This window comes from Trachemys scripta, chromosome 3 (assembly GCF_013100865.1).
Source record: "Trachemys scripta elegans isolate TJP31775 chromosome 3, CAS_Tse_1.0, whole genome shotgun sequence".
NCBI classification, from domain to species: Eukaryota; Metazoa; Chordata; order Testudines; family Emydidae; genus Trachemys; species Trachemys scripta.
The window spans coordinates 6,636,717-6,660,578 of record NC_048300.1 but is presented as its reverse complement, the minus strand read 5'-3'; the positions used below and the strand labels follow the sequence as shown (position 1 = coordinate 6,660,578).

At 39.5% G+C, this 23,862-nt stretch overlaps 1 protein-coding gene across 1 annotated transcript in view; it reads left to right on the top strand.

Annotated features, from left to right (window-relative positions):
* The first annotated feature begins 630 nt into the window (after window positions 1-630).
* CFAP61 (cilia and flagella associated protein 61) overlaps window positions 631-23,862 on the top strand; it is a 182,367-nt gene continuing 159,135 nt past the window's right edge. The window contains exons 1-8 of the mRNA XM_034764040.1: window positions 631-718; window positions 3,307-3,457; window positions 5,339-5,486; window positions 8,412-8,488; window positions 9,430-9,497; window positions 9,861-9,987; window positions 18,285-18,417; window positions 21,417-21,570. Of these exons, the coding sequence (XP_034619931.1) occupies window positions 3,315-3,457; window positions 5,339-5,486; window positions 8,412-8,488; window positions 9,430-9,497; window positions 9,861-9,987; window positions 18,285-18,417; window positions 21,417-21,570 (850 nt within the window). The 5' untranslated portion in view covers window positions 631-718; window positions 3,307-3,314. The remainder of the gene's footprint in view (window positions 719-3,306; window positions 3,458-5,338; window positions 5,487-8,411; window positions 8,489-9,429; window positions 9,498-9,860; window positions 9,988-18,284; window positions 18,418-21,416; window positions 21,571-23,862) is intronic.

Below are 23,862 nucleotides of genomic sequence, written 5' to 3'. Positions count from 1 at the left end.
GTCATGAGCCCCCAGGTGTTGGGGATTGCGGCCATCCTGCTCTTCCCTCTATTGCTAGGTGGGAGGGGCATGGGAAAGGGGTTGCAATGGAGAAAACAGGCTGGCTAACTACCACCTGGCTCGTCCCTTGTCCTTGCAGCCCCACTTCCCATGGACTCCTTCCGTTGGCACCTGCAGACCCATGTGCCTGTGGCAAGCCGGCCCATCGAAGGACCCTTGTGCCCTGTAGAAAGGTCAGTCTTGTGGCAGTGTAGCATTTACTGTAAGTTGCAACAGGATTACCATCACAGAGTTGTCTTCAGACAGCAGATCTGTGCTAGCGAGCCAAAGGGAAGACTTCCTGTGAGCTAATGAATTTCCCACTCGCTCTAAAATGCAGCCCAGACTGACGGCATTGGGCCAAAGCTGACCCCCGTCCAGTCCAAACCTCAGCCCACCCCCAGAGTCCTCTCCCTCAAACCCAACAGCCCACTGTCAGGATAGTCCAGCAGTTTTCAAACTTTTTGAACTGTGCCCCCCGACACTCACCCACTCTCAGTTACAATTCTTGGTTGCACCTCCCCAGCCCAAATAAAAATAGACACAATACCCCTTTGGTTTTCAGGATTGGCAAAGGTGTGTGATGGTCTCTGGGGGCAGAGCTAGCGCTGGGTGTGGAGGCTGCTGGGAGCAGAAATCAGCACGGCTGCAGTGGATGTTGACATTGACCCACAGGCTGGTGAGTTAGGGAGTGGAAGTGACGTTCCCTCCCCGAGCCCTGCTTACCCCCACCCCAAACTGCACACCGTAGGAGGGTGTGCCCTCCAGTTAGAAAACCTCAGGGGTAGCCCTACTCTGAAGCTTGATGTGTCCATTTTTATTCCTTCCAGTCTTGACATTGGTGGAGTGGGAGGAGCTGCCCATAGTCCTTGTCTCCAGGACAGTTAATTAACTCCTTCTTGCCCTGATCCAGTGTGGAATTTGTGCATCCCATCACTCTTCCACAGTCAGAAACTTGGGACTGTGCTAACCTTTTCCTACATAATCTTATCACAAGTACATATCTGACATATTTGATCTGATTTGGATATAAGCCTCAACTCACCTAAAGAGAAAAGATGGTTAGGATGGGAAATTTCTGTTGTGTTTAAAAAGAGTGTTTGTTTAATGTTGATAAACCAGAGAGGCAATTACTGGAAGAATTGGAGCAGGCAGGGAGCAGAGTCCCCTATTTACCTGCATGGTTCTCCAGATTCTCTGCTCCTAATCAGTGCTCCCTGTCTCAGCTCTCCTCCACTCCCCAACTTCCTTCTTTGCATATCTTAGACCTACAGGAGCTAATGCAAGAAAAATATGTTTCCTATCCATGCTCTTAAAATGTCATATTTGGTCTGTGCACTTTGTGAAATAGATGGTAGGGGCATTACTCCTGTGGACCTTCTGAGACCTTCCCTAGCTCCTACAGTCTTAATTTTAAAGCATTTAGAAAATAAATTCATAGCTGCATAGTGTTTTTAGAACACAAGCAACCAACTACAAACCATGGAAATTCACCAAAAAGTATATTTAACAGAGTTAAGTTTCTGCTTACCATTAAAAGTTAAAATTGAGGTATACAGTACAATTACAATTCTTAAAAAGATTATCAATTTAAAAGTGTGGACATGAGCAGTTAAGGAAAAGTAGATAAATATTCAAGTTCAGTTCATACAACCTTTTAAGTAAATGTGTATTAAGTGGAGCCTTCTCTTTGCCCATTCTAAAAATCAGCATTCAACTATCAACTCTCTAACCAAAATATACCTGTCATCATAAGTATTATAATTTAAGACATTTATTTAAAATATTGTTTACGCAAGAAAATATAATTAATTCTACAGACGTCATTGCCATTTTCTTCTCTACTGTTGTGATGAATGCGGCAGTCTGAGATCAGTGGCCTCTAGAGTCTAATGTATGTGTAGCATGGAATGAGTAATGCTGGATGCAAAGTCTGTATCTGGAAAGTGAGGATGGTGAATGTGGAGGGTAAAGTGAGGTTCCCAGTTCCTGTAGGGACAGTAGATGGGGTAGACTGGGTCTTTTGCCCAATACTGGAATGGCGGATGGGAAGAAGTTGGTTCTGGAATGTATATGGGCAGTAAGGCCCAATTCTGCTCAGAGAACCACATCAATGTAATTCCATTCAAACATACTGGTCTCAGTGTGAGCATAGAGATCCGCAAATATAAACTTGCAGGACTGGGACCTATGATACTATATGGTGTGGCCTCTTGACTATAATGGGAAGTTGGGGTGGGCTCATGTCTCTATTCTATAAAGGGGAAGATATAAGATGAGATGTTGGTGTCTCTGCCTCATATTACACAGGTGTGCTGGTAGATGTTCTGAGATAGGATGTGTGGGCCATACTTGGGATTGTGGTGGTTTGCCTGGGGTTGCAGCTGATATGGGAAATGTATATGATGTAGGGTGGATGAGTATAAAAGATTTTCTAGTCTATAGCTAGAGTCTGGGACGGGATGGCGAGCACAGTAAAGATTTATTTATTTATTTATTTTTGAATGGGCAGTGTTATATTTTACATATAATCTTGTATGTGAGTTATTGTATGAACTGTGATGGTATTTGAACTGTTCATTTTCATACCTTAATGCTTAGGTTTTTTTACTTTAAATTGTGACATTATTTGGTATGTATACATTTAAACTTGAATGCTAGGTGGCAACAGAATTGAAAGGTAACTATGGTAAGATTTTGTTGGTTAATCACAGTTGGACTGAATTCATATCACATTATATATTATGAAACTGTTAGGTATACAAAGGACAAAATGGGTTACGAGGACACTACAAACACATTGCACATGGAACTGCAAAATAGATTTTTATTTGCATCCAGGGTTAGGGCTATTCAGTAAAGCCTTCCACTCTTCCTGAAGTGTAAATAATCTTATTGATTTAAAAACTTGGCTTTTGGACAAATAGTTTGAAACGGTCGGATGCTCTGATGATGAGCATTATAGAAATGTCTACAACTAAATGTAAAACCATTTCATGCAGTTGTTGGCCATTAAAAACATTCCCTCACTGTACAGTAATATTTTAGGTGGTAACCATTATACTACATCCAATTTGAGACTATGGTTTTCAAAGGGGCCTGTGGGAGTTAGGCACTCAGATCCCATTGATTTTCATTAGGATTTAACTGCCTAACTTCCTTCCTCCCTTTGAAAATCCCATCTAGAATGACTAACTTCAAGGCTGAAATCACTGCAGAAGCCGTTCACATTAGGTAACAGCAGTGTTTTCTTTGTTTTTGCTACAGTGTATAAAATGACTGCAATAACTTCTGTAAGAGGAAATACAGAAGTGGTCAATGTCAGAAGAACGGAAGCACATGATGTTTCTGGTATTATCAGTCTCATCAGCTATTTTACTGAAAAAACTTTTGGAAGGATTAATGTCATCTATCTTTTGTAAGTAGCAACATTTTAAGAACATACATGACATTCTCCTCAAGGTACCCAAAATCATAAGCCACCATGTTACCTCTCTGCTTCACAAGAGAGAGCTTTGCTCGATTGTGTGTCAGCTCCCTGCCTTGCAACTCTGCCAATCTTAACCTTGTCTTGCAGGTAACAATCAGTGAACTCCAGTTCTCAAGTTCCCCAGAGAGGTCTCTGTCAGTATCCTGTTACTCTCACTTTATTTCAATATAACAGCACTGAGATAATTCATAGTAAAACTAAGAATATGTTTCTTAATAAAGAACATAGATTTAAGTGATACCAAGGGTGACAGAACCTACCCAAAAGTTGGGGGGTCAGGGGCCTGGGCCCCCTACCTCTACTCTTCTGTCTGAGGCCCTGCCCCAAGCCAGAGCAGGCCAGGAGCCACAGTCTCTCCAGCTGCCCGGTCTGAGGGGGCCAGGAGCAGCCCCCAGCCTGTGTTCCTGCCCCACAGGCCCCTGGCCCAAGGGAGGTAGAGGGACCATGGCACGGCTCCCCACAGCTGCCCTCACTGCTCTTACCGTGGCTGGGCTGCAGCCCCCCCCCCCCAGTTGGAGCCAGGTCCTGGTAAGAGCTGCATGCAGGCAGCTGAGGGGAGCCACAGATCCTCCTGCCCTGGGTGCGGGGCCCGTGGGATGGGGACGCAGGCTGGGGCCTGCTCTTGGGCCCCTCTAACCTGAGCAGGTAGAAGGTCCACGGCGTGGCACCCCACAGCTGCCCAGGACCCTGGCTGGGCTCCAGCTGCTGTACCAGCCTGGTCAGGGGGACAGGGCCTCGGGAGGAAGAGGAGGGGTGGGGGTCGGGCCCCTGCCAAAAAGTGGATGGTCCAGGCCCATCCACTTTCAAAAGTGGTATACATCCACTTTCAAAAAGTGGGAGGGCCCTGGCCCCTCCTATTCCGGTGCCACTGAGTGATACTAAGCAAGAGTAAATGAGGTAATTATGGTTACAAACAAAACAAAATAAAACACACTTTCTAGTGTACAATTCTTAATTTTAAAAAGCTACAAGCTTTGTCTAAACAGCTTTCTCACTTACATCAAGTTACCAGCACCACCAGCCTTACAGCAAGAAGATCCAAGATGACAAAGCCCTGGCTGGGATGATTTAGTTGGGAATTGGTCCTGCTTTGAGCAGGGGGTTGGACTAGATGACCTCTTGAGGTCCCTTCCAACCCTGATATTCTATGATTCAAGGTTCACAGACTCAGAAGGTGCTGTCCCCTTTGTTCTCTGAGTGATGGATAACATACTAGTTGTGTCATGTGTAGGCTAATAGAGTAATCAGTAAATACCCAGTAATAAATCAGACACAGCTTTATGGTCCATATTTTCAAAAGTGTCTACTGATTTTGGGTGCTTCAGTTTCTGTGCCCAGCTTAAGATCTCTTGGGCTTGATTTTCAGAAGTGGGGAGTACCAACAGCTCCAGCTGAAGTCAGTGGGAGTTGCAGTTGTACCTCTGGAAAACTGGGTCCAATATGGCTCAAATGTATGGTCTAGGTATACTTAATCCTGCCTCAGCGTGGGCAGACGGACTACATGACCTCTTCAGGTCCCTTCCAGCCTTACATTTCTGTGATTCTGTGAAGTTGGGCATCTAAAATCAGAGGACCCCAGATCAGTGGCCAGTTTTGAAAATGTGATTGTTAAACTCTCTTGGTCACACAGAGAAGATGGATTTACTGGCAGGAAGTGTTTGTATAGATAGTATCAGCGACCCTATCCTCTGGTTCCCTCATGATGCTGTTGAACAGTTGTTAACTTGAAGACTAAGAAATCTAAAATCACTTTCTGAATCTTCTTTTTGTCATTTCTTTAACTTTTGCAAATCAAAATTGTTTCCACAGAGAAAAAGCTAACCTTGCTGTGACACTCAGCAAGAAGAATGAGGTTTTTGCCCAGGCTGTATTTTTGGACTATCCAAATTGGAATATTGTTGATCAAGCTGATTGGGAATCATTCTTACATGAAAACTACAATGATAAAAAGTGCACAGTAAGTAGTTATTTTTTTTCAGATGTGTTTCACTTGTGGGACCTCAACTTGGTTTTCATTTTGTTTTTTTTGAATACTGTATGTGTTCAATTTTTGGTACAATATAGGGGGGACACAATAAAATTGCAACCGATGTTAGAGATGCATTACCCTTGTTACCTGTATTGCTATTCCCTGGGATTTGGGAAGATCAGCGTAAAAAATGGTATTCCTTCTACTGGAGATTTTTGTTTTGTTTTCCATTCCAAGTGATTTCTTTGTTGTTTGACTAAGTTGGCTAATGGGTTTTTCTACACAAATGTTCTGACTCACTGAAAGCACATCACTTGGGGTCCTAAACATTCTCAACACTAGAAAATGATAACATATTAGATTTTATAACATTACCTCTCACCCTAAAGCACCATACGTTTTTACACTATTGCCAGCTCTTAGAATTTTATTGAGAGTCTTGCTATATTTGGCATTTTTCTGAAAGCCCTAGCTTCTGGAGTTAAATCATTATGCGAGAATCTCCACGTTCCTTTTTTCATAAAAGGAAATTTCTAGCCCTTTTTGGTTGTGGAGAAAAGCTGAAAAATTTGAATTCTAAAAGCTCAAAACCCAGAAGGCAAATAGAGAAACTAAAATGTTTTATTGTTAAGCCAATCTCATGATTTTTGACCATCTGGAGTTGGCAACACTGAAATTATCCAAGTGATAGGCAAACTGCCTAGAAATAACGTTATCCACTAGTGATATTAGGCAACTGTTTTAAAGAAACTATCAACTCCAGTAGTGCCATCTGAAATTGTTGTGTATACTGTTATTAAAATAAACTCTTAAAGTTATTATAACTGAAGACACTAATGCTATGTTTTTTTCAGTTTGTTTTCTTTGTGCACTTGACAGTATTTTGAATACAGTTGATCCCACTGTATTGTTGATGGTGCATGCTTTTCCCCAGGCTGTGCACTGGGTGCTTACCAATATCATCATCAACAAAGCTGTAACTGAACCTGAAGAGACAGCTGGCAGAAGTGTGTACAGAAAAAAGGTGGAAAAGAGAGAGCTTGAGCATGTGTGATGTTATTGCTCCCATGCCTGCCCTGAAGTCCTTTCTGAACATGGGCAAAAAGCAGAACCACCCTTTTTATATTTTTAAAAAGAGGATTTTTTGAAATTGAGGATATGTCATTTTAAAAGTGTTTTATGGTCCTGATCCAGAAAAGCAATTCAGCATGCCACATGAGTATTCCTGTTGACTTCAAATGAAAGCTAAAGTTAAGCACATGCTTAAGTGCTTTATTGGATTAAGGCATATCAGAAAATACAATTTTAAATAGGATATCTCTATTTATTTATTTTATCTCCTAGAACTGGAAGGGACCTTGAAAGGTCATTGAGTCCAGCCCCCTGCCTTCACTAGCAGGACCAAGTACTAATTTTGCCCCTGATCCCTAAGTGGCCCCCTCAAGGATTGAACTCACAACCCTGGGTTTAGCAGGCCAATGTGCAAACCACTGAGCTATCCCTCCCCCCTTGAAAAATTCAATTTGAAAGTGTCTCTTTTTAAGAGCACAGCAACACTAAAATAGTTTAAGGTCATAAAGTAAAGAATGCTACATCCAATTAAAATCTCAGGGGCATTTACATGGGCAGAATATAATTACCCAAACTGAAACTTGGCAGGAATGTCCTGGTTAACATCCCTACTCAGAATCAGGATTGGAATTGAAGTTCTTGATTCCCAGTCCTACACTTGGACCTCTTTAACAGACCAGTCTCTCTTTCCTCTCTCTCTCCTCCATCTTTCTCTCTTCCATAATACTATCCATTTAAAAAAAAAAAAAAAGAAAAAAAGGAAAGGAAAGACCTCTCTGTTTTCGAAATGGATCCTGACATTTAGGGCCAGGTTTACTGGTATACTCTGGCTGCTTCCTGCTGCTCCAGCAATGCAAAACAGTAGGAAATCCAGTTTAGTTGGCCAGCTATACCATATTTATGGCTGCTTTGCATTGCTGGAACCATGCTCTGGCTACATTGCATATTGGTGAATCTGGACTTTAGATTTTAGTTAAGGATTAAAATACCCCAAGGATCAGGGCAAATCTCCATATCTAAAAGGCAAAGAAGAAAGGAAAAAACATTGAAAGGAATGATCTGTCGGTGTCTCTGTCTAAGCGAGGCTTTCATTGTCTCACCATTTGGAATAAGGATGAAAAGACAAAACTGATGAGCGAACTGTAGTTTCCCTCTCCACTTCAGGTGTACTCCTCTGGCTGACATTTGTGAGGTTAGCTCTGCAGAGCAGTATATGCCAAATATGAATCTTTAGGCTGACCCTACTCTAGATGGAGAGGTAAACATGCATGTAGCTAATATATGATGATCTAGTGGCATGAATTTGGGATGGCTGCATTATGTAAAGAATAACTGAGCCACATGTGAATTATTCAGGCAATTCGTACATTTTCATATGGTAGCATTGTTTTTGGGTCTCAGTTTACAGAATAACTGTTTTAGAAATGTGTGATTTGTTTTTTTGCTTTCTGTATAAAAAAATTACAAAGTGTTTTCAATCAAGTTTTGTTAAATTAAAAATGTAGCTCTGGTACTTTAAAATTTATAACTGTAATATCAAACTTGAGTGTAAGGCAAGTGTTTTGGGTTTTTTTTGTTAATTTACTGCATAGCGAGAGAGAGACACACACAAATCCAATCATTAAGACCCCGCTCCTGCAAACACTTATACACGTGAGTAAATTTACCCATGCAGTTAGTCCCATTTAGTCAATGAAGCTACTTATGTGTGTCGAGTTACTCACGTAAGTATGTACTGACAGGATCAGGAATTAAATTTGTATATTAAGATTTTAATTACTTTAAAAAACACTATATGCATGATCTTATTTCATTTAATTCATTCGTTTCTTTGTACTATAGCCTCTGAATACACTGTTTATGCATCTTTTTGTGGCAAATGATGAATATGCGGTTGGATGTGCCCAAGAAATCATTAGGTGAGTTGATGTGTAAGTTGATGCATAGTGAAGCATGTACAGTTTCCTACTAACTCTCACCTGTAGAGACTGTGGAATTAAAAGATGGTAATGTAACAAAAAAAGCTTAAAGGTAAATATTAAGAAAATTAACTAAATTTCTTAACAATTTCAGTATGTGACATGACATGACACAACTGTGTGTAGCCTGATGTACATTCTAGATTTCAAAGCTAGACTCTTACAGTTCTGAACAGTGTAATCCTAACAGTGTAATCTCTTGCTATATCTTTTGCTGTTGTTCTTGACATAAATATCATGCGGTCATTGGGACAAAATTGATTTTTTCGAGTGGAGGGATAGGAAGGTTCATAGTGCACAGTTGTGCAGGAAGCCTAAAAGCTGTGGATATTTCTGAAAAATCATTGTCTGCAGGTTATCCTCTGAAATGTTTGTTAGGTACAGACTATGCAGTACAAATAATACAATATAGCAGAGTGCTAGCTCAAATCACAAACAAACAAAGTGCTGCTTAAGTTAGTGAGGTTCAGTGCACGGCATCCCTACGTAAATAGAGTAAATTGCCTTTGGTGCTGTTTCTGTCGGCTTTACAGTTACCCCGTAACTGTAAAAGCCAGCTCATCCAGATTCCAGGTCAAATATCTGCCACCAGAGATCTGGCATCTTTAATTTTTCACCACTGAGGAACTGATATAAAAAGAAAGCTATATGAAATCACAGGATTAGAAGATTAAAGAGAGAAATGGGGTTGAAAAAACAGTGAAAAGGCCTTAATAATTTTCATGTAATCTTTTTTGAGAAATCACATTTTAATCTTTTAGCCATGTGCATTTATGAGGGAAGATTCAGGCACTGGAGAACAAAGTTTCTTACATTAAGAGACTTGCTGCTAAATTTGATATGTGTCGTTACTGAGACTAAAAGTAATATTGTTTGTCCAGGACAGTTTTTAATGCAGTACCAGAAGTGCACTTTATTCTTCTTTTCGTACCAAGTCATGTGGATTTAGGTAAGAGTTTATTTAATATTATTTTAATCTTAAAACAATTAGTGTAGTCTTACATATCATTATGATTAATACAATTGTGTGGTTTTCAACATATTAACAGAAATGATTGTCCTCTAGACCTGTGGAAAAACTAATCCTAACATAGCATTTTATACTTTGAAAAGCATAATCTCAGCTATCTTGCTTAACATTACATAAAAAGGCTAACCGTGTATGGTCCTGATCTGGCATGGTAGTAGAGCATAGCGCAGTATCATGGCCTAAATTTGAAATCACATTTTGCTCAAACAGTCCTACTAATGGGTTAAGAAATTTCTTGGTGAAATTCCTTGATAGTTTTTAACTTGTTTTTGTCACTCTTAGGCCCAGGCTTAGGAACTTTTTTTGAGCGGATGATGAGTGTTCCAGGTTCGACAATTGATGTGGACTTTACTTTGTTTGTGTGCCACAGGCACCAACATTGTCCCCAGCTGTACATTCGCAAAGCAAGGTAATATGCCTTCATCTGCTTTGTCTGTATGAGTTTGTCGGGATCAATTGAAGGAATCGTGTGACTACGAATTGAGAATGTCATTTTCATTAAATCACCTAAATGTCTCCTCCTCACATTTTCCAATTTTCTTGATGACCCAAGCTGTTGACTCATGACTGCTACTTTTATTAAAGAGACAAGGTGGGTGAGGTAATACCTTTTACTGGACCAAGATACTGCCTCACCCCATCTTGTCTCTCTCTCATATCCTGGGACCAACAACTATGACAAATCTGCATAGTTACTTTTATTCTAATTTGTCACAAGACTAGTTGTATTTTTTATAAGATAGGTGGCCTTATTTCCATATGATTAAACTGACGGTTTTATAGCAGTAATACAGTTTCCAGATTTTGATATTTCTCCTATGCATCCATTTATTTCCCCATGTCATGTTGCTACATATTTTACTGGGTACAGAACTTTTGTAACTTCCACATTGCCTCTTGGAGTAACTTGCTGTGTAGTTCCTGTTTTCTCCTATTAGGCCAAATTCTGGGCAAGGTCTGGGTAAGTAGATTTTGCTGTAAAGGAATTGCATTTGCATAATAAAACTGAGTAAGGAGGCCTTAGGCCCAACAATCCTTCAAACATGCTAGTGCCTGCCTTCCTAAACATTGTTTGGCACTTGTGAATGTACTCTGTGTACAAACCCATTGGGGAACCCCTTAGCAATCTCTACTCACTGTCTGCCTGGGCAGGCCTCCATGCTGCAGAGGGGGTGCAAGAAGAAAACAGGAATAATAATCCTACTTTTCTCCCACTCTTTGTCTGTCTTATTTATTTAGATTGTGACCAGTTTGGGACAGGAACTGTAGTTTGTACAGTGCCTTCCACAGTGGAGCCCAGAACTCGGTTTGGGCTTTTAGGCACTAATGTAATAAAAATAATAACAACAACAACAAATAGTTAAACAGTGCAGAATCCAGCTGTGTGGCTGTCTGCTTCTCAGTCGTCCAGCTCATTGGAAGTGTAGCGTTTCTGTCACATTTAAGCCTTAGGTGGTCAAGGATATCCCTACAAAATTCATCCCTAGTTCTTTGCTCTCCCTTTTATTATTTTCTATAACATTTTCAGTATAGTCTAGGTCCCTATAACCAAGAGGTGTTATTCACAAAATACCTGCACGTGTTTTCTTCTCTCAGGAAAGGTATTCCATTGCAATTCCTTTTTTAAAGAAAAAAAAAATCAGTTTCTTTTAACTAGGAAGTTGTGAGGAATATGTTTCTTAAATCATTCTGTGTGTTTATGTACTGCGAAATGCTGCTCTAGGATGTTCTTTACAGGTTTGAAATTTATGCTTTTCTCCAAAGATCATCCACCACAGTAAAGCCCCAAATGCAAAATCACTTAACACACATTTCAGCATGCCAACATTGGTGTGCAGATTGGTTCACGTTTCTCTTTAAGTCCACATTCAGTCTTTTTTTATATTTTATACTCTCCACTATCAATCAATCGTGTGCGAAGGGACCTTAGTGTTGAAGTAATAGCGCAAGGTAAACTCACTCCAGGGCCTTGAAAGGTATCCATGCCCCTTGATTCTGTCGATCATGTTTGTCCTTTATTAATCTGAAGAACATTTTTACCTTTGGGGGCTGTCAAACAATGCAGTTTGGGAAATAACATTTTTGACATGATTGAAAATGTTAAGAAAGCCATTCCAGTATTATACTGAAGGGATACCATCTTGCTTGAGTTTTTGTAATACATATAGGGTAATAATGGAATGGTTAGCTTTAATGAAAAGCAGAGTAGAAAACTAACCAACAAACAGTTTACTCCTTTTAAATAAAGTAACTACTTGTGCTGTAAAATTCATAGTTTAGTATAGTTTGTCATAGATTCTTCTAGTAAGCTAAATTATGTTTACTACTGATGCTTTTCCTTCCCTTTTCCTCTGTATTTGCCTTTCTACTTCACTAGCATCCGTAGTGACATTCAGTGGAAACTCTTTAGAGACTTATCCATGAAAAGGTTTTGACGCAATCCCCAGCCACCTGCCTAGCAACACGTTCTGGGTCAATGATATGAGATTAGAGTAATCTCTGTTCCCTCGCCCCCTTACCCACAGGAAAAAATATGCTGTAAATTGATCCTTTGCTTAACCCCTGTATATTGAAGTTATTCTTTATCTGACCTTTAAAATGTGAAATAAAGCTGTAGCACCCTAGAACACAAACCAGTGAGCTTTCATATTGAAGTCCCTTGCCTGTACCTTGCCATTCGATCTAATTATCGTTGTTTGTGCTTCTCTTTACTTTACAGCTGTGTACAATAGATCACAAATCTGCCTTTACAGTGGTGTTTGTTTGTTCCAATCTGGGAAGACAGTAGAATAGTATCCATATGTGTGAAAAGCCGCTGCCTCTTATAAAATAAAAAAGGCAGGGGGGTGGTTTGTAGAAGTAAACATTGTGGTTCCCATCCTGCAACACATAGCATGTGGGGAGGCTGTTGCACTCACGGGGAGCCCCACTGACTTCAGTGGAGCTTTGCATGCATACCAAAATTATCTCATGCTACAGGCTTGCAGGATCAGGGCCCAAATCCTGAACTGTGATCTTAGGCAACCTCACGTTTTAGGAGGGAGAGTGTAATTTCAGTACTGCACTGCTTTAAAAGGGCCAGTGGCAGCAGTATAATGAAATGTCATAGTGGTAAATATATAGGTTTAACACTTCAGTTTAACTGAAAAAAATTGTGTTTCTTATCCCTTTTTACCTTTCACTGGTTGGCACAATAAAACAGCAAGTTTAAATTATAGTACAATCTAATGGATTTGAACAGAAAGTCTAGTTCTGATTATTTGAAATTTCATAGTAAACACACTATATAAAATTCAGTTAAAGTAATGAAGACATGGTAATAGATCCCACTAGAGGCTTCCAACCATGAAATCTTGCCTGAGAAGAACGGAGAGACCACCATTTTTGAGTGTGAATTATGAAGTGTGTAGATTATTAGTTTTAGCCAGGGTCTGCTGTACTAATGGAGTCATTTTAAGTGGAGGTTTCAGGTGGATAACTAGGGTCACAATTTATAGTGCGTTATATTTACCCATAGTTCCTTCTTGCTTATATAAGCCCATTTAAATTACCTATCCAAAAACTGCAGTAAGGGATGGAAGTGAGATGTGGGGTGGGAAATTTTTGTCACTGATGGCAGTTTGTGCTCCCAGTTTGGAGTGGGCAGCTGCAGAATCCACCTGTATAGGGTCCCCAAGATTGTCATCCAAACTTAAAAATCATGTGAAAGAATCCAGTCACTACTAGCAGAAAAGGAACAAAATCTCTAAAACTATTATGCAGAATGAAACAACAGTCTGACTGCTTGGGTGTATTTGTCTTGACACACTGATGGAGACAAGATGACATGCAGGCACCCACCCTTCCTGCTGCAAAAATTGATAACAAATGAGTTACTAAGAGAGATCAAGGCATGCATAGCTGATATTCACTCCAAACTACTATGTATTAAAAACAAAACATTAGTGAATCTAATATAATAGAGACTGAAGAGAAGACACTGAATCTTCAGACCAGAATCAAGCAAATGGAGAGAGAGGGACAAGGTGGGATCTTTAAAACTAATGGTGCCGAGAATGATAAAAGAAGGGACAATGTAAGAATAAAAGGACTCATTGATGACCGGGAGAAGGGTAGTCTTACTCTAAGGGTCATATTCACTCCTATGCATAAGGTCAGCACAAATCATCTATGCACCACTTAAGCCATGCTTAAACCCTATGTTCCGTTCTGCCATTCTACTAATATTTACAAATTTGGCCACAGTATTTGTCATAAAATTAATAAACAGAACTGTTGGGACGTTTACATCCACTTTAAGGCCTCTTTAAATGCCAGAGTGGTCTAAATGGGAATCAGATCCTATATTTATTTGTTTTTTAATCACTGGCTGCAGGAAAACTTGGTACTAAGGGTTTCATTTTACGTACTTGATCAATAGGAACATAAAGGATGTTATGTTATGTTAGTTTTCTGAAAAGTTGGAGAAAGGAGTTAACAGAAAAATAACCATTCTTCAATGGCTATTTTTCTGTTATCAGTATGATCTTCAGAAAAAAAAGCTTATCTAGTATGTACTGTTCTAAAGGAAAATTAATTTTAGATATTGTTTCAGTGGCACCTTATTCCAGAAAAGCTTAACAAAAATTATAAAGCAACTGGTGACTAATGGTGATGAGGATGCGGGAATATTGGAAGCTTTACTCATATCTAGTGGGATTGCTCACAGGTAGAATATTATTGGGGTGGGATTACTAGTCAGATTGGTTCAACAACTGTATGTGGTCTGTTTTAAAGGACCACTAGTAATCCTTTTAGATCTCACAATTAATATCATGGCCTTCAGTTAGCATAATTCTTCAAGATTTTTCATAGCAATATGGCTCTTATTAGCCAGGGATTGGAAAAAGAATAGTCTCTCTTTTGTTAATATTTTGATTCATTAGAGTTTTAGGACATAGTGGAAATGGAGAAATGGATGCGTCAAATTAAAACACAATAAAGGAGACAAAAACCTAACATACCTAGCTTCCCACCTTTCTTCTATTGGATTTTCATACCAGAAACAACAACTCGCTGTAAAACTGACACACTTAAAAACTCTGGGTTTTAAATGAGAGGTTGATTGTGAAAATCTCCAGTGGAGAGGGCCCTCAACAATAGCAAGAAATACAGACATGTGCAACTGCCCTTCCTGGGGAAAAGGAGAAAGAAAATAGACTTAAGACTGGTTTTATTATAAATTAGTGCAGCACCTAGCAAATTAGGGCCTTGACATAGCTGACTTCTGGGAGCTATCACAGTATAAATGTTATGTAATCATAATTAATGGATTAAAAACAAAACACTACGTAATAAACAAGAAAGAAGTGTAAATTAACTAAGGCTTAACTTTACAACCCTCTATAATGGAAATTATTATTGATTCATGTATTGTAGGAACACTGTAAGAATGTCTTATTTTTATTTTTGTTTTGTAAATCATTTTGAAAAAAAAAAGTTATTTTTTTAATGGCAGGAAGGTGCCAATTTTGAACACTGATCCTGTTGTTTTGTGACCTCTGTTTATAAAGAAAACAAAAACTTGAAGAAAAGGGAAACTACTATAGTATATCAGGCAACCTTTTAATCTCTGACCTATAGATTTCTAGGAGTACAGCATGTAATGACATTTTCTAGTGGTTTTCAAAGGCTGTTTAATAAAAGGATTGCCCCCAATTAATGAAGGAAATTGATGAACTAACAACTAAGAGATTTAAGACCATTAATCTTCTGAGGGATTTGCAAGTTACATGGCCCTAGCCTTATAAAAAGTTTCCTGAGTAATTAATTGACTATGTTACAGAACATTTTCAAATGTGCTGCAGCATTGTGTGAGTGCTTGGATGAATAATTTATAAGAAATGTGTTTGTTAGTTGACCACTAGAGGTCACTAGAGACCTTGCAACAAAATAACCACTCACATTGCTTCTGGGTGGCAATACATGTCCCAGTTTTGGTTTTATTATCTGAATTGAGCCAACAGACGGGCCTAATTGTAGCCACCCCAGCCCTTTATTACTTCATATCTGTATAATACTCGATAGGTCGACATGATGATAGTGTGATAAAGATTATGACTGCACCGCCTGTAGGTGTAATGTGCCCACTCTTTGCCAAAAATGTTAACGGTCTTGGGGTACTTTGGGATCTCCAGCTCCTTTTAGATTTCAAGGTAGCAATAGTGGTTCATTCTACTTTTTAAAATCTGTGGTTAGCGAAGAGGTTGTTAGATATTGCTAGTCGTCATGCTCTAGTTATCTGCAGTGCGCTATACTTCCAAGGTACCTTTAAAGATGGCCTATAAGTTTTAACAAGTGAAGAATGTGCTGGCCCACTTGTTTTAGTGCGGGGGGTAGGGGGGACATATCACCCATATGCTCAGTGAACTGCCCTGGATGCCTATCTTTTCTTGGGGCAATTCATCATGTTGGCTCAAATGTCTAAAGCTTGCCTGAGTTTGCTTCTTGGCCCTTTAGGGACCATCTCTGCCAACAGTGTACGTCAGGCCAAGTGGAGACAGGTTGAGGTAGCTTTCACACTGACAGCAAGTTGAATGTAGAAGGAACAGTAGAAGTAGTTAAGATCTGGATCCTGCAAATTGCAACGTTACACCTGTGCTGGAGCCTCATTTTGACTTCAGTGGGAATCCATGTGGACTCAGGGGTCTGTCTTTGCAGTAAGTTGTAGGATTGGGGCCTAAGTCTTTACTGCTCCCTTCAGTTTAATGATTTATGTTGAAAAGTTGATTGGCAGGTGTCAGGCAGAGAAGGTGAGGAGATTTTGACCATCCTTTTGGGCTATGCCTCCAGGCTCCCCAGCCTTCATGAAGAAGGCAGCAAGTGCTTCACACTGTGGTGCCATCTTCAGACATCAGCCACAAGAGCCATGGAAGACAGCACAGGCTCTCCACACAGAAGGAGAACCACCCAGGAGCTCCTTCCAGTTCTTCGCTGCAGGGCTGACGTGCTGAAACATCCAGCCATGAAGTGGTTCCCATGCCCAGATGGCTGCCAGTGGGTGCAGATCTGAGCAAGGTGACCTCATTTCAGAGCTCCCCTACCTGAGCACAATGAAAAAGAAGGTAGGGGGTTCCCTTTAGGGAGTGTAGCATAGGCTAACCTTCAGAAGTAACTGACTGGGCGTTTTAGAGGCAATGTCTGGAATGGGAACCACTTGATGCTAAATATTGCTTTTGATTGGTCGTTTGCTGACTGACACCAGAGGTGAGGGAATGCATCTGTTGCTCATGCTAGCTCCCCAAGTCACAGAACACCAACTAGCGAGTAAGCACATTTAATTCTTTTAAATGAAATTAGATAATTTAATGGTCTCTTTCACACAAAAGCACACAGTTGCGGCAGATTCTGCACAGGTGTGCTGAGGGAATAGTAAAGGCACAGGGAGCTCCTCCCTGCCCATCTTTGGTATGGCTCCTTTAAGAGATTTCTACCAGCTGAGGATCTGGCCAATTGAATGTAGATTTTTGACAGCCGTGTGTTGTTTTTTTGCAGCTGGGGGTTTTAGATCAGCCATTTGAGTGTGTAGGCTTGCTTTGTAAATTAGCAATCACTGCCAGCAATTCAGCAATACATTAAAAGGACAAGTTTTTATTTCTCATCTTCAGGTAAGAGCCTAAGCAAAAGCATCCTCCTACCTCAATCGTTATCCCATTTTTTATTTATTTTGTCATGGTAGTAGTTATAGACCACTGACAAATATATGATGATGAACATGACGAGACTATTGGTTTGTTAATGGTATTTGTTTCATTCCTATGTTACTGTCATGGGCCAGTATACTCCCCTCTGTTGCATAGCAAAATCACAATGCGTTTTTTGGTAAATGCCATTGGATGCACTGCAGGGAAGAAGGTTATTCAATATGTTCATTCCCCATCTCAGAGTCAATGGCAGCCCCTTTATAACAGCAGTGTGGAATTTCTGTTTCATGTCATTCAAGGATGTGGGTGGGTAGAATCGGAGTCACACTATATAGTGTAAATGGCGCTCAAAAATGTAGTATACGTTATTTCTGGCCTGAGCAGCAGTAACTTATCCTGTTATCAGAGGAGTCATTTGCATCTGCCAATGGAAGCATCACAGCAAAGAGTCCGCTATATTGCCAATACTGGAATAGTGGGGCGGGGAAGTTCACAGAGGTGTCATAACTAGGCCTGGCTGTTCGAAGATGCCTGGGGTTGGGTTTCCTTATGGATCTTTGGTTTCTGCTTCAGCAGGGGCCATACCTCCAGTAGGAAAGAGGTGGTCGATGTTTAAAGTCATGGTTTCAGCTACATTCGTAAGATCTCTTGTTTAAAGTGTTGTAAAGAGTGTCTGTGCTGTAAGAAATAACAGCTCCCCAAGTTTCCCTTTTCAGTTACCTCTGGTGTGCCCAGCAAGACATCAGTTCTTTCATTCTCTGTCCTTCTCTGCAATACATCAGAATAAATTCATAAAGAGTTTTTAAAAATATTTAACAATATAACACTGAAAATATCAGTTGTTTTTTGTTTTACAACATTCTAAAAATGACCATTTATTTGATTTCAATTACACTGTTGACTTTGTGTAGAAGTTATCATTTGCCTACACTCTGAAAAACAAATTAGGGAGTGAAGGATCAGTATTCTAGTATTAGAAGTTTTAAGACGTAACTGACTCTAAAAGAGAACATCTGTTTTACAGGGTGGAAGACCATGATGATCTCATGCCTATCTTCATGCACCAGAATGAAATTCTGAGAGAAACCTATGGAGAATACTTCCTTGCAGAACTCATAGACGCTCAAGATGAAAAAAATCATGCTGTTGTTTGTGAGGTAGGTCCTTGACATACACTAGGCATGGGTATCCCTAACATTCATTATGCTGTATTTGGTAACAGCTGGTGCACTGGCTTCTTGAATAAAAAAAGAACTAAGTAGAACTAACTATGCCTTAGAAAGCAAAAATCGTAATTTTGATTGCCATTTGACACTTGAGAAAATCAGCCATTTTCCTAGTAAGCTTTCCGTTCTTTCAGGAAAATGATTGCCCTTTTACAGTGGGTATATCCTTTAAGGATGGAACATGACAAGTGAATCAGTAATAAATAGTAACAATACTTGGCATTTCTAAAATGCCTTTCCATCAGAAGATCCCCAGTTACTTTACAAATCTCATTTGTACCTCACAATATTCTTAAAAGGACGGCAGGGTCACCCATTCTACAGATGAGGAAATTGCGGGCAAGCAAATTAAGGGCCCATTTCTGTGGGATTCTGATGGTCTGTGAGGAGCCATATGACTTTAATTCATGTTGACCTCATTACGCTTTGAGGGTGCTCAGTACTTCACAGCAAGTGCTCCCCCCTTTGCAGACTTGGGCCTTAAGTGACAATAGAATCATAATTGTATGTCACATGAGAACTTCTTTCAGAAAAGAATGGAAATGTATTAATTTACTCTTGACTGAGAGCTCGACCTTGGCCAGCTCTTCTGTGGGAGGCAGCCAGGAGCTTCCCTGTCCTTGTGTAGCTAGTAAAAGCGCTATCCAGAAGATCAGCCCATCTGGTCAAGGAAGCATTGAGATTACTGCTGAGATGTTTCCATCGGGAACATCTCATTGAAAAGGGGCAGGGAGTCATGGTTCTGCTCCTCCCATGCAGAGGCCAGCAGAGGTGGCTGGATATACCGTGAGCAGTATGTTACACCCTTTAAAGGGCTGCAGCAGTTTGTATTCACCCTAGCTCAACTGGAATGTGCAGGCAGGCACTGCCTTTCGATGCTCCCCCTGGGGCAGCCTGTATGCTCCTGAAGCTGTGCCTCCAATGGAGGACTGTGGCTAAATGCCACCGTCTAACCCAGCGTGATTAGTTTGTATATTTTGTTTCTCATCGTGATATAAATGAAGCTACAATTTAGACAATTCGGTAGATTTTCGAGATAATTGGAAGAGGTGATCTTAAATCAGTTATTGTTATTTTAGGCACTTTGCGTTATAAATAACCAAATTACATCCACTAGCAACATTAATACTGCATGGATGACTGGTAACCAAGGATACATAGTCAAAAATATCTCCAAAAGGTAGAATCATAGATGCTAGAGATGGGCAAGATGAGTGAATATTGTAGTTTGTTTCCATCTCCTGATCCATGCAGGAAAATGTATGCTAGCTCCAAAAATCAGGAATTAATTTCTTAATTAAAAGAGAAATGAGAGTGGCCAGCATGAAACGGATTTTTAAAACATTGATATTTTACATTGTCTCAGGGGCATGCATTTCTAAAAGAGCATTCTGTTTTACAATATGTAATTGCCATACTTCGTAATTCTGGGAAGTATTGTAGGCAGATAGGAGCTATAACCTACTTTAACTCCAGAAATCTGCTTCCTTTAGCAAAAAAAAAAAAAAAAAAAAAAAAAAAAAAAAAAAATCTTTAAAATGTAATCACTGTAGTTTGAAACCAAGCGGTAAACAATAAGCCATTAGTGTAATAACACATTACAAACAGCTATCTTATAAATAATATATTTCTATCATACATTTATGGCTCAATATGAAACCTGCAAAAGGTGCTTCAGGCCTTCATAGTATAGACTCACCAATGCTGCTGCAGATTGGAAAGACGCCTCCATGTGAACCAAGATAGATGCCAATTTTCCCTGCAGAGAATGAAGCTGGCAACCTCTTTTTGCACATATGGTAGATGGATTGGTTAATCAGCCTCTGCTGAGCCTTGGGCCTAAAATTACATAGCAGCCAGACAACTGCAGAGACCCATCTTTTGTTCAGTTACGCAAACAAGACAAACAAACAATCACTTGTTGTTTGGGGAAAAAATAAACTTTTTTTTTTATTTTTATTGAAGTGTTGGTGGCTTGATAAGACAGCTGGACAAATCCAGCATTTTATCGCAAGATTTTATTAAGTATAGGAGGAAAAATACATATAGTGGTTATTTGTTTTATCAATAGGTTGCATATAATACTAAAAATTAAGTTGCTATCTTCTGCCTGCCTCGTTTTAGTGAAAAATCAATGATGATTCTTATTGTCAGTGTCTGTTTCTTGCTTAATATTGTAACTTGCAAGAAAATTCCAATTCCATGCATTAAACCAATGTCACCTGCTATTTCATCAATGCAAAAAAGGTCCTTATCGCTGTCATATCTGCCTGTGCATCTATTAAGTCATTTGTTGCTTTATATGTCCTTTAAATTATCTAGTGCTTATAATTACTATGCTTCCTGTCCCTGAATTAAACCATGTCACAGGGAAATAAAATATTTTCTTCCATTTAAGAGCACAAAGAAATTTGTACACTAGTGTGTAGTAATTAGGCAACCATTGTATTTAGCTAGATCCAGATTTTACTTAAAAACGGTTTTAGATTAAGCAAGAATCTTTTCTGAAATTTATAATTACAGAGCGCCATCTTTAGCTATGTTTTGTATCTCAATATTTATTTATAAATGGTATATGGAAAAACATATCAACCCTTACAGACCATAACTAACAATATTTTTTTTATTCTTCCCCTGTGCATATTTAAGTCAAGATTATTACATTTTCTTGTACCTTCCTCTGAAGTATCTGGTATTAGCCACTATCAGAGACTGGATACTGAGCAAGTTGGACGTTCGGGCTGATCCAGTCTGGCTATTACTATTTAAATCTTTCAAACCCTGGTACAAAGTAGCTTTGTTAAGGTGGGGTTTAAGATAAAAAGTATGCAGTATATTGGACTGTCTGGCCTTTTCTTGTGCCCCAAATTCATGTCTTTATATAGACTTGCAGCTTTTAAGAGTGTGATCATGTTGTTTTGATATTTCAGGATGATGGCACTGCAGTAGGTTTCATGAGTGTGTGCTCTGAAGTGAATATACAATTGCTTCATGACTGTTTTGACCTGGGGCCTTTCCATGGTCTCTGCAAACCACATCCTGATGATATTCTCAAACTACCACAGGAGCCAAGTATTGAAACAGGTAAAAACAGGGTAAAAAAATGGATTCAAAATCAGTTAGGCTACATTTATTTTTAACTTCCAAATACATTATTATTTCATGGGGTTGGAAGGGAACCTTTTGGAATGGTCTATGTCAACACTTTCTACATCAAGCAGAAAACACAAAATGACTGTCTGGCATGGAGATGGTTGCACGATGCACATTACTTGCGGGGGGGCGGGAGGGGTTGAGAAGGTTTGACAGCTGTTGTGTCTGGTTATTATATGCTTGTCACTGTTGAGGAGAGTGGAGGATCTTTCAGGATCAGTAGCATTATATAAAAACAGTTCACATTTTGGAAAGTTAAAGCACTAGACAGGTCCCCCAGATGTCATCTGCAACTGTTAATTGAAGGTCTCATTTTGAAGCTGATTCTAATGTCTGAGAATAGTTAGGCAGCTGACTAGTATCATCTCATTGTTTCTTTGTGCTCCTTCTGTCTGTCTGTCCTGTCTGCCTGTTCTGTCTATAGTCTTGTACCTAGTCCCTGACCCGAAGAGTTTATAATCAATCTCTTTGTTATATGTTTGTATAGTGTCTAGCACAATGGGGCCCTGTCCTTTAAGGGCTACCATAATAGAAATAAATAATAACGATAATAATAAAGTTGGTGCATGAATTGCGGAAAAGTTCTCTCAATGATGCACTGTCATCCTCTGGGCTCTTAAGAAGCACTGAAGAGTTTTTTGTGTGTGTTTGTTTTTTTGCATAGACAACTACATTTTGCTATTTGTTAATAATCAATAATAGAATAAGAATGAGCACTAATAAGAAGTTACCACAATTATCTGTTTCAATGAATGCTTCTAATGCCTTATCTCTAGGGTGACCAGATGAGAGGAAGAAAATATCGTGACACATAGGGGGTGGGGGGATTCCGCCAGTGGAGGGGAAAAAAAAAAAAGCTGAGTGCTGCCGGCGGAGCCAAATATCAGGACAAACACCCAAATATCGGGACGGTCCCAATTTTATCGGGATGTCTGGTCACCCTACTTGTCTCAGACAGAAAAGAGGGCCGCTGAGCAGCCTAAAACCACTCATCCACTGATATCCTAGAACTGTCAGCCTCAGGGAAGAGGATGGAGGAAAGAACCCACTCCTAGCTATCCTATCAACTTTCCTTTACCTCCCATGCAAAGAACCACCATGTTAATAAAGGAACTCAGTCATTTTATTCTATCTCACCTCCTTGCCCCTGGAGCTGCTGGAGTGTTACTGCAGACCTAGGTGAAGGACAGTGCTTGGAATACAAATAGGGCTATGGGAGGAGGAAAAATCATTAGTACAAGTCCACTGTTTATTGAGAAGCTCCAACCTCTTGACTGTAGTGTGTGTGGGTCCCCTCTTTCCTAACCTTGCATGCTGGATCAGCCTTCTTCAGGATCAGTTGGCCAGGTACACAGTCAGCTGAATGGATCTTCTAAAGCCATGTAAATTAGGGTCAGGATTGGGTCTTTAAAAGGCCAGATGAATATTTACCAAAAGACACTAAATAACTTAATCTTCAAAACTTTAAGAAATACCTTTAAAACACTAAGCTGCACCAATAAATTCTTAGTAGGTATTGCATGTATGCTTTAAAGAGTTAATCTATTGTAGCTGGCCAGAGTGGCCTAGAGAAAATGGTTCTTGTTGTTTTTAAAATCAAAGTAAAAAAGTTAATATATCATCTATTACCAAATTAGTTGATATACTAGCTGCTTGGAGGTTACAAAAATGTGTATTTCTATATTTGTTGTCATTTTGCATGGCTTCTTTATTGAAAATTTGCACTTTATTTGGTAAATTTTCCAAAATCTGCACCTCAGTTGATTATTTAATAAGAGCATTTCTTCCTATTGTTTGTTATTATTATAATAGCTAACTGTTATTGTTAGCTATTAGAGTTTAATGTCTGTTAACAGAAAGCTAGTGTTGTAAACAGTCTGAATAAAAAACACTTCTGCTCTCAGTTAATCAGGTTTCACTTATGTGGCATATGTGATGTCGTAAATCTTGTGGATCTCCAGTCATTCATAAAGAATGTCAGGAAAAACAGGTGACCCAAAATTTTTAATGTAAAAAACAACACATTAAAAAAAACCAAAAACCTTTCAAGCTTTTTTTTTTTTTTAAAGAAGTATTCAGGAAAAAAAGGCATAAATCTAATTCTCCCCTCCTTTCTGTCATCTTTAAAAGTTTCAGAGTAGCAGCCGTGTTAGTCTGTATCCGCAAAAAGAAGAACAGGAGTACTTGTGGCACCTTAGAGACTAACAAATTTATTAGAGCATA